General features: G+C 31.8%; 1 protein-coding gene across 2 annotated transcripts in view; it reads right to left on the reverse strand.

Annotated features, from left to right (window-relative positions):
* Positions 1 to 1,751: 1,751 nt before the first annotated feature.
* The window catches only part of LOC133334553 (arfGAP with SH3 domain, ANK repeat and PH domain-containing protein), a 73,053-nt gene continuing 62,572 nt past the window's right edge, over positions 1,752 to 12,232 (reverse strand). For both annotated transcript variants that reach the window (XM_061542868.1, XM_061542867.1), the window contains 2 exons: positions 5,601 to 5,876; positions 1,752 to 1,968 (listed from right to left, as the gene is read on the reverse strand). In XM_061542868.1, the coding sequence (XP_061398852.1) occupies positions 1,771 to 1,968; positions 5,601 to 5,876 (474 nt within the window). In that variant the 3' untranslated portion in view covers positions 1,752 to 1,770. The remainder of the gene's footprint in view (positions 1,969 to 5,600; positions 5,877 to 12,232) is intronic.

A 12,232-nucleotide genomic window follows, 5' to 3' on the forward strand; every position in this document is an offset into this window, starting at 1 on the left:
ATGTCGGGCTCTCGTATGAACTAGGATTATTGACTTCGCTCAAAAATTAACTAAATTGTTTTTAGTTAAAAAATAAGGAAGTACTTAACCAATTGGCTTTATCCTAGATCATACGATAGCTATACACTCACAGAGAAATGTGTCAAAATTTGAGTTATTGTGCCCGCCATTCATAAAAAAACCTCTTCGAGAAAAATGCGTTAAAAGTTTAAGAATCACTCTTGCCGTCACTTGATCCTGAAAGAATAAATCGCCTATATCATCAAGAGTTGTTGAGATTTTCACTTGAAGTTTTGTAGGGACATTCTTGAATTAGTGTAGATTCAAAAAACCAAAATAAAATTTTTTGCCACCGAAAATGTCCCCTTAAATTAGACAAAATTGTATATAAGATAACCCTTTGATAATATAAAATACCTTTCGGTCTTTTTTATTTATGTAAAAAAATCGTGTCTTTGAGTCAAAGGCGAAATAAATTAACTTATATAAACATTTTGTTTGTAATGTCCAATATAATTTTCGGCCATGCTATAATATTCTGCAAGGAAACCACATTTTCATTTGTATTACGTATATTTTGGTCTTCCATAAAAAATACTCTGTGAGTTTTATAAAACAACGCCTTTCTAGACTCCCATAAGAAAACTCTTTCAGGGTTTCTTAATCATATTTACATCTATAAGAAGACCAACTATTTTATTAACGATGAATATAAATTTCATGGTCCTCCATTAAAATTGACTTTCGGACTATAAGGTCCTTTAAGAAAATCTTGACAGTACATTTTTATGAAGACCTCGTTTCATTTTTTTAGGAATGAAAAAATACAAAATAATTGTTTAAGATCACTTTTATCGAATTATATCTAAATAAAATGACACACAAAGACACAATTTAAATGCAGTAATTTCGTAAACTTTAATCTATACGATTCTAGTTGAATGACAATTACATTTTTTCAAAATTAGAAACATCCCCCACATAGGACTTTTTGGGTCATGTGTGTGTATTTTATTACCTTTTCCCAATTATTGGTTTTACTATAGACTTTATTATTATTATTACTATTTTATTGTTCAAGGATAAACCTTTTAATTTATTTCTTTGTTGTTGTTATCAGTATTACCAATATTAATAATAATAGTTAATGCTAATAATAATTACATTATATAATACGTTTGTGTGTGTATGTTTCGTTTATTTTGTTTAAATGTTCAAAATTTATTTGATGTTGGCTATTTGTCTAAAAAAATCATTGCAAATTTTTTATCTATTTATTTTTTGTTTTTTTCATGTACGTTATTACACAAATACACAATTAACCTTGAGTTAAATTTTGGAGCGGAACAAAACTGTTTTTGTTGTTGGATGTTGGTTGTTAATATATTGGTTTGTTCTGTGTGTGTGTGTTTTTTTTTTCTTCTAGAGACTACATTTAAATGTTCATCGGTTAAATACATAATTTCATTATAATTTGTTTTATGTTTTTCTATCTTTTTTGTTTGTTTTGTCATTATTATTATTATTATTTTTATATATAGGGTTTTGTAACGATTGTTTTGTGTTATTGTTTTCTTATTTTTGTCGTTTGTTTTTTCTTTTTCTTTAAATCTATGTTTTTCTTTACTATATCATTAATTAATTATTATATCATCTACTACATTTACAGAGTTCAATGGTATTTTTGTTTGTTGTTGTTATTATTATTATTATTACATTAATAATACTATACTACCCATTTTGTATTTAAATGTGTCTCATTGTTTGGTTTTAATCGGGTAACATATGGACGAAACTTACGGGAAACATGCCACGACGTGTTGGATCACCTTCTATCACACCTTCCATCCAGTTTTCATCATCGGTTCGTTCATTGAGAACGATAAGGACCTCGCCCTCTTTGAATTCCAATTCATCATCATTGTCGGCTGAACAATCGTATAAGGCACGACAACGGCGATGACCAGCCTGAAAAGAAACAAATTTAATAAGAAAATAAATAAGTAAAAATATTAATAAACCAGTGAGCGGAGCAGTATAGTCGGACGGGGCCGACCATATGATACCCTACACAACTACGACGGAACTCTAACTTTCTGCAGATCTATATCTATTTGCACCCTCTTAACCAATTAGGTCAATAGCACCTATTTCTTGCCATGACATCTTTTTCGAATTATGTTTTATATCATAATATCCATTTTTTTCATTTTACACAGAAAGGTCTTGGTTGATTTGACCCGCTGAATAGTGACAGATCATTACAAAAGCCCATCAAATTAGTTGACCAGATTCATTCTCCAGTGTAACATTCTGCTTATAATTGTGGCATACAGATCGACATGATCATCACCGCAAATTATAGGCGTTGTTCTTGACCATAAACGGAACCTCTTGGAAGCGATCAGCGCTATATTTCCGCCTTCTAGTGTGGTAATGGATTACTAAATAATATCTCAGTACGTAAGCACCTGTAAATGTTTAAATGTAACTCCCACATCCGAGTACATACGACAATATAATTGGTATCAATTTAAAGGTCAACCACTCGTCTTGGATATACTATCAACTTCTCGGGTCTATGTTCTTCAGGGGTAAATATATATGCCATAGAATACAAATTTTGTCATTTTTCACAGAAAAGTCAGGGTCCATTTGACCCGCTAAATATTGACCGATCTTTATCAAAACATGCATGCTTATTATCTGGCCCGATCCCCTTCGCGGTGTTTGGGGCATAATTGCGGCCTCTGGAGCGACCAGAAAGTTTTTAAGTCGGGGCTATGGCAAAAAAATGGATCTATATTGGAATTCCCTTAACCGGTTTTCACGAAACTTAACACACATCGTTCTAGACTTATTTCAGTACGCCATGCCAAATTTCGTGCAAATCGAAAGATATATAGGGACTTTCGTGCACCATTTACATTTAATCGGACGAAAATATATGGGAGGTATACCTAAATCTGAGCCGATTTTCACGAAACTTATCAAATATCATTCTAGTCTTAATTCAGTAAGCCATGTCAAATTTTGTGCAAATCGAAGGAAATATAGGGACTTTGGTGTATCATTTACATTAAATCGGACGAAAATATATATGGGAGCTATATCTAAATCTGATCCGACTTTCACGAAACTTAATACACAGCACTCTAGACATAAGTCAAAACACTATGCCAAACTTCGTGCTAATGGAAAGATATATAGGGACTTTGGTGCAGCTTTTTCATTAAATCGGACGAAAATATATATAGGATATTTTTCTAAATCGGAACCGATTTTCACGAAACTTTACACACATCATTCTAGACTTAATTCAGTACGCCATGCCAAATTTCGTGCAAATCGAAAGATATATAGGACCATTTACATTAAATCGGACGAAAATATATATATAGGGTTCATCCTTATCCCAATTAAGTGACCTGTGTCAAATTTCATCTAATTTGGATCATAAATGCGACATGTACTTTGTTTACAATTTAACATGGACAGACGAACGGACGGACGGACATGCATAAATCGACTTAGAAAGTGATTCTATGCATATTCCATTGAACCCTGTGTCTATCTAGTTTCCTTTTGCCTGTTACAAACATATATACAAAGACATGATACCCTATACCACAGCGTGATGAAGGGTATAAAATGCGGCTTTAAACTTCAAAATACCATATAATAGATCAGTACCTACAATTATATGGAGGCTATACCAAAACGTGGACCAATATTAAAATTTTGCTGTTAAAATGTCCATCAATCTCTAAATACCCGAAAATTCAGTTAATACCTTTAAAATGTCGAATATATGCGACTTTAGAAAAAATCGGACTGAATTAAAAGTTCATTTTGTTGTTTTAAAAAAATATCCTTTAGTCTTCCATACGAAGACATTTCGGTCTTTTAAAGGAAGTCCGTTTGGCATTTTATTAAAAAAAATGTTGGTATTCGATAAGAAAACGTTTCGGTTATCTAAAATACTCTTCGGTTACGAGTTGACCTCCTATAAGACCCTTCTGTGAGAAGACCCTTGGGGATTCTACAAAAAGTCTATTTGACTTCTATAAGAAGAATGTTCTTTTTTGGCCTATCAGGAAAAATGCAGTTAAAACCTTTAAAATATCGAAAATGGGGGATAATGGTATGTGCGGCTTTAGCAAAAATCGGACTGAAGTAAAAGGTTATTTAGTCGTGTTTACAATACCCTTTGGTCTTCAAAAGGAAGACATTCCTGTTATGTAAAGGTAGTTCGTTTGGTCTTCTATAAAAAAACCATTGGTCTTCTCCAAGAAAACATTTCGGTCCTCTATAAGACACGTATTTTTTAGTCTTCTAAAAGAAGATTCTTTGATCTTCTTTAAGAAACCGAAGAATATGAATGTCCTTAGTTGACCTATGAGGAATTCTCACCAGGTCTTTTATAAAAGATTTTTCGTCCTTCTATATGAATCTAAATCTAAAAGAAGAGTCATAGGTCTTCTATGGGAAGACACTTTGGATTCTATGAACAATATTGGGTCTGCTATAAGAAGACTGTGGTGTTTTTATAAGAAGATCTTTGGGTATATAAAAATTATATTCTATAAACATTTTTGGGTCTTCCATAAGAAAACTGGTGGACCATATGTAAGAAAACCTTTTGGATTTATATAAAAGAACATTTTGATAATCTAGATAAAGACTTTTTGGTCTTCTATGAGAAGAGCCTTTGAACTTCTATAAAATACAACCACTTGATCATGGTCCTTCTATATGAATCTAAATCTAATAGGAGACTCATAGGTCTTCTAAGAGAATACACATTGGATTCTATAAACAATTTTGGGCCTGATATAAGAAGACTGTGGGGTTTTTATAAGAAGATCTTTGGGTCTATATAAAAATTCTATTCTATAAACATTCTTGGGTCTTTTTGGGATTCTATAAACAATTTTGGGCCTGCTATAAGAAGACTGTGAGGCTTTTATAAGAAGATCTTTGGGTCTATATGAAAATTATATTCTATAAAAAATGTTTGATCTTCCACAAGAAAACTGGTGAAACCTCAGTAAGAAACCCCATTTGGACTTCTATAAGATTTTTTTTATCATCTAGATAAAGACTTTTTGGTCTTCTATGAGAAGAGGTTTTTTGGTTTTCTATGAGAAGAGCCTTTGGACTTCTATAAAATAAGACCACCTGATCCTGGTGCTTCTATATGAATCTAAATCCAATTCTATATGAATCTAATCTCCAATTCTATGAGAAGACACTTTGGATTCTATAAACAATTTTGGATTTGCTATAAGATGACTGTGGGGTTTTTATAAGAAGATATTTTGGTTTATTTAAAAAATCTATTCTATAAAAGAGAAGAAAATTCTTTGGACTTCTATAAGAATGCCTTTTGAACATCCAGAATTTCTATTAGAAGACTGTTTGATCTTCTCTATAAGAAGATAGTGTAGATCAGATTCAATTATAATACCTTCTAATTTTCGATTAGAAACATTTTTCGTCTTCAAATAGTGCTTTGAAAATAATTTCTTTCAATTCGAATATAAATCTTTTTCTTCTCTCTATTTAATTGTAAAGCATTGCATAGCGATTACACTTACATAATTATATTTATTTCCTCCTGTTGTTGCTGTCAGTACACTGCCACTTACACCGGAACCCCCACTGGAATTACCGCCACCAATACTGAGACCACCGCAACCGCCACCACCACTACTACAGGGGCCTTTAAGAAGATTATCTGGCGACGAATTAATACGATCGTTATCACTTGATGATAAATTCGAATCGGCTGAATGGTCTAGACCGCCACCAGAGGAATCCATATCGGTGTTCCATGACTCATATTCGGTGTAATTAATTGATTGATTCATAAGCTAAAAAGAAATGAAACAAGAAGAAGAAAAGAAAAACAAATGGAAGACAATTATAATTGGGTTGTAAAATCAATTGGACAATATCTACGATGATGATGACGACGAAGACCACGACGACAATTTATGGGGAAAAAAGAGTTGGGGTTTTTCGCCTTTTTCTTCGTTTCAAGATAAGATATATTTTGTTGTAAGGGTTAAAAATAAACGCAAGAAAATGCATACACATACATATAAACACACACACATACTAGGAACGCATACATTTAAAAATTAAACATAACTTGTTGATTGATGATACACAAATAATGATTATTAATAATTCTATTGTGTTGTATGTGTATGTTGTTGTTCATTTATTTACTATTGTTGTTGTTGATTGTTGTAACAGCGCACACAAGTTGCGCGTTGTATCTCAAATGAGGGTAGATTAACATTGTAAATAACAATCGGAACAATGTAATTTTATTTGTAATGTCGTTATTGTTTTTATTTTTTGTTTGTTGTTGTCGTTGTCTATGCACGCTTTTGTTTTTTTTCATTTTTTATGAATGAATTTTTGTTTCTGTGACATTGGTTGGAAGTGGGGGTGCTCTGAGGCGTGAGTTGATGATGTAGTATTTGTATGCCCCTGCATTGCTTTATAATGGCACCATAAATTGTACGATAAAAATTTGATAGTTTTGCGATAAATGCCATTAAATGTGCGATTGGCTATATAAATCTCAGAGATTTTCATGGTCAATAAATAAATGAACAAACAAATTGCCGGTTGGTATCAAAAAACTTACAATGTGTGAAAGTTATACACGTTTATGAAAACCTTGAAAAATTAATTCGATTGCAGAAAAAATGAAAAGGCAAAATACTTTTTGCATTTATACAATTGCCATTTTTAAAACTATATTGAAAAAAAGTATTTACACAAGTACGAAATCCTTGGGTCTTTCATAAAAATACATTTTGATGTATGGAGCCTTTGAACTTCTATAAAATAAAACCACTTGATCTTGGTCCTTCTATATGAATCTAAATCTAATAGAGGACTCATAGGTCTTCTATGAGAACACACTTTGGATTCTATAAAAAATTTCTATAAATTTTTAAGATCTTTTGGCCTATATAAAAATACTATTCTATAGAAATTATTGGGTCTTCCATAAGAAGACTGGGTGACCATTTGTAAGAAAACCCATTGGTATAACAAAATCCCTATATATCTTTCGATTTGCACGAAATTTGACATAGCGTACTAAATTGAATCTAGAATTATACTATTCTATATAAATTATGGGGTCTTCCATAAGAAGACTGGGTGACCATTTGGACGAAATTTGGCACAGCGCGTACTCAATTAAGTCTATAATGATGTGTGTTAAGTATCGTGAAAATCGGTTCAGGTTTATATAAAGCTTCCATATATATATATATAGCTTCCATATATATTTTACCAGTGATTATGCTAATAATCTATCACAGAATACAATTTTGGAGAAATATTTCATAAATGAATTAGTGATTTCTCGAATTATAAGTAGATTTTATGCAACTATATATGTGGTAAAAGTTCAGCACAAAGGAATTCTGCAAAAGAACATCAGTTTGTACTGATCAACAAATTGTCATAACAGTAAGAAAAAATTACCCATCTAAGAGTTTAACGGAAATTGTGACACGGTTATCGTTGGAAATAACCTGAAGATCAGACCGTGAACGAGCTATGGTAGCAGGCCTACATGCCCGAAAACTATCAAGTATGTACTTTTGTTTCCGAAAAGAATCGGAAAGAAAGACCGACTCAGTAGAGAAATATTATGCTCTCGAATGAACTAACGTTAAAAATTAAAGACTCAGAAATGAACAAATTACCATGAGAAAGTCCATAAATGAAAGGCTCATGCCCCAGCATTTCAGTGGTACTGGTGAGCATGGAGGTGGGTCAATAATGCTATAGGGCTGTTTTTCTTTTATGAGGGGTTCGATTTACAAGATTTATGATGTAATGGATCGAATGTTTATACTCGTTTATATACTGATACCCATGGTTTTGATTATAATATTATAGTATTTTCTGAAACTTGGCTTAAAATATCTGTGCTTAATATTAATAGTGAAATTCTAAGTTCAAAATATCAAATTTTTAGAAAAGATCGGATAAATAAAAGGGGTGGTTGTGTCCTCATCGCAGTAGACGCCAAATATTCCACGAATGTAATCCAATTAAATCATTTAACTGATATAGAATTCGTCGGCATATCCATTGAATTGGGTAAATTTAAACTATTCGTCACTTGTTCATATATTCCTCCTTCATCGCAGCTTGATATCCATAATCAGCATATATTAGCAATACAATCCATAATAAAATGAATGATTCGATTCCGAATATTAGTTCTTGGCGATCTTAATATGCCATCTGTGAAGTGGCTTTCATTGCCCGAGTCAGAAGCTCTTACTCCATTGACATCTGATATAAATTAAAATCAATTTACTTCTGAAATTATTAGCCGATTTTGTGACATTAATCTTCAACAAATAAATAATATAGAAAACTAGCGGGCCCGGCAAACGTTGTCTTGCCTAGCAATATTGTTGATGTATAATTTTCGGCGTTCTACTTATATGATAGTTGATATTGAAAATTTAACATTACATTAATAATATCAATATTGACCCAAGTATTCGGATAGCTCCCATATATATCCCTTAATAATTAGTATTTGGCTGAAATTTTTTATTCGCCCAAGCTTCCAAATATCCCTCATAGGAGTTGGTTCCAGTGTGTCAACCAAAGTGGTAGTAATGTTTTATTTGGTCAAAATTTCTCATAGAGTTGGTCTAAAGTATTAAAAAGGCGCCATACATATTTGAAGTTCTTAACCCTTTTTCCAACCTGAGTGTCTGTACATTATTTTTAAAGAGCATGGGCAACCTACTGTCACATAGTGTTGTAACATTGTTCCCATATAAATGTCCCGACCGATTTAAGGAATCTACATATTAGAAGATATGCAAAGTTAGATTTAAGTTTAAGTTTATTTGATATATTAAGGTATTTGCAATTTTATAGTCACAGGCTCAATACGAAAAAAACATAACTTGTTTTTTGATATATACTTAATGAATTTTTCACAGAAAATGGCATCGTATATTAGTTTTATCTGTGATACACATTTGTGGTATCGGATATATGCGAGGTGTTGTGTTTATGAGTTCAAAGGCATTGACCAACGATTAGGCATATAACCACCATATAATGGTACCACCTGATTTGATATTTCCCGTGCCTAGCAACATTTTAAGTACTTTAAAGAACAACGTCTCCTCATGGAACTATTACTATTCATATTTTAAGAAAAAATGATCTAGGGAATGGATCTTAGGATCAAAACTATTGCGAATATCTTCTGATTTTCATCCTTGCATTTGTAGCTGGAACCGTAGCGCTTCGCTGCCCCTACTAAAGACCAATAAAATCCTTCATTCCCATTACCATTACCTTTATGTCTATATTCTCATCTGATTTCCCATTGTAGTTTTAGTAATAGTTTAGTTTTGTTTTAGTAATATCCCTTTGATCAACTAAACATAATTTCTCAAGTAATGTACATATTTTGTTTTCAGGTCACCTATGATGATAACCCACCACAGATTTTATATTATTATAACTTTTAATTCATCATTCGCATTTCGCTTCTGTATATCTCCCAATTATTGCTGATGCATACTTTTATTGAAATTTTCAAAAATTTTCATTTCACACAAATTTTATTCCAATGTGTATGAATATGACAATGGAGAGATGGAAAGCAGTAGACGTTACTGACCTGATGGCTATAAAAATTACTGATAATAATGCACTGATAATAGGACAAAAAATTATGAGTTGAAAATTTCAGATTTTGACCAAATTTTACTTCCTGGTCATTTAAGATTGGATTTGTACTTATCTGAATATCATACATACTTTTATGAACATATTTATTCATGGTATTCAGATATGTGCATAGACAATTAATATTAGTTCAGAACTATGATTACGGTTGATGCTATAACTCTTCGTCATTTTGAAAGTTTATTTTGCATATCTTACTTCCATGTGATGGCATAACTGACTGCGAAAATTTCTGCAAAGTCTATTCAGCGAATTTTGTGTCTACAACCAAAATTGTTTCTTTTTTCCATGTATAGATAAATTAAATTCAATTGTGAGTAAATTCCGTCCATTGTATTACCCCAATTTTAATATGGATGATGCGTATTTGTAACCAATTTACTCAAGCAAATTTTAAAGTGGGAATTTGTAACGCCCCTTAGGATATAAACATAGAATACCTATTTCAGATTTGTAATTACTTTTGATGCCATAACTCCGCTTATGATTTTTCTACCAGGTAGCATGAGGTGCTGTAAAATTCTCAGCAAAATCTGTTGAGCGGTTTTTGACTAATCAAACAAAAAATGTTATTTTCTATGTATGTAAATTATTTAAGTGCATTTGCATTTTCCCCAATCGTACCCCGCTCATATTTGTATGCATGATGTGTATTTACACCTACGCTATTCAGACAAATTTTGAAGACTGTGTCTATTTGTATGCATGATGTGTATTTACACCTACGCTATTCAGACAAATTTTGAAGACTGTGTCTATTACCGTTATATAGATATACGCATATTACATGTACTGAAATTTCTAGGTGTGTTCCCTATTTAGGCTATAACTCTGCATCCACGCGGAATTTTAGAAGTTTATATATCCTTTGTTACTTTCATGACATACTGTGTAAATCTAATTAACACCTGTTCAGCGGTTTTTGCGTCTATTGGTAGCATACAAACAAACATTTTTTTCTATTGTATATACATATGTATGTAGATAGTTTTTTTGAAGCCAATGACAATCCAATTAAATGTAGAAAATTAAAATATTTTGATAATTTTCCATAATTGACAATTTCTTAAAGATATACACTGCCCATTTTCGCCCCAAATATGTCCAAAAAGAACTACGAAGAGGTGAAACCATAAAGGTTCGATATAAAATGTGTGGAAAGGTTAATATCGTTCAAAATACATTTTGCAACGTTTTCGCGGATTTTTCTTAAAATGTTCTTTCATTAAAACCTTTCCACTTCAATTACAGAATACTAACAGAAACTTTAAGTCAAATCGGTCCAACCGTTTCTTTAAAATTATTTTTGCAAGATTTCCGCGGATTTTTCTCAAAATTTTCTTATATAAAAACCTTCCCACTGTAATTACCGACAACTCAAAGAAATTTTGAGTGAAATCGGTCCAGCCGTTCTCAATTGATGCGTTAGTATACATTTTTCTTGCTCCATTTTTATATATATAGATAGAAAAAAATGTTTGTTTGTATGCTACCAATAGACGCAAAAACCGCTGAACAGGTGTTAATTAGATTTACACAGTATGTCATGAAAGTAACAAAGGATATATAAACTTCTAAAATTCCGCGTGGATGCAGAGTTATAGCCTAAATAGGGAACACACCTAGAAATTTCAGTACATGTAATATGCGTATATCTATATAACGGTAATAGACACAGTCTTCAAAATTTGTCTGAATAGCGTAGGTGTAAATACACATCATGCATACAAATAGACACAGTCTTCAAAATTTGTCTGAATAGCGTAGGTGTAAATACACATCATGCATACAAATATGAGCGGGGTACGATTGGGGAAAATGCAAATGCACTTAAATAATTTACATACATAGAAAATAACATTTTTTGTTTGATTAGTCAAAAACCGCTCAACAGATTTTGCTGAGAATTTTACAGCACCTCATGCTACCTGGTAGAAAAATCATAAGCGGAGTTATGGCATCAAAAGTAATTACAAATCTGAAATAGGTATTCTATGTTTATATCCTAAGGGGCGTTACAAATTCCCACTTTAAAATTTGCTTGAGTAAATTGGTTACAAATACGCATCATCCATATTAAAATTGGGGTAATACAATGGACGGAATTTACTCACAATTGAATTTAATTTATCTATACATGGAAAAAAGAAACAATTTTGGTTGTAGACACAAAATTCGCTGAATAGACTTTGCAGAAATTTTCGCAGTCAGTTATGCCATCACATGGAAGTAAGATATGCAAAATAAACTTTCAAAATGACGAAGAGTTATAGCATCAACCGTAATCATAGTTCTGAACTAATATTAATTGTCTATGCACATATCTGAATACCATGAATAAATATGTTCATAAAAGTATGTATGATATTCAGATAAGTACAAATCCAATCTTAAATGACCAGGAAGTAAAATTTGGTCAAAATCTGAAATTTTCAACTCATAATTTTTTGTCCTATTATCAGTG

The sequence above is a fragment of the Musca vetustissima genome, unplaced genomic scaffold, assembly GCF_032173495.1.
Source record: "Musca vetustissima isolate MV318-11 ecotype Yass unplaced genomic scaffold, APGP_CSIRO_Mvet_v1 utg4378, whole genome shotgun sequence".
In the NCBI taxonomy this organism is placed as follows: Eukaryota; Metazoa; Arthropoda; class Insecta; order Diptera; family Muscidae; genus Musca; species Musca vetustissima.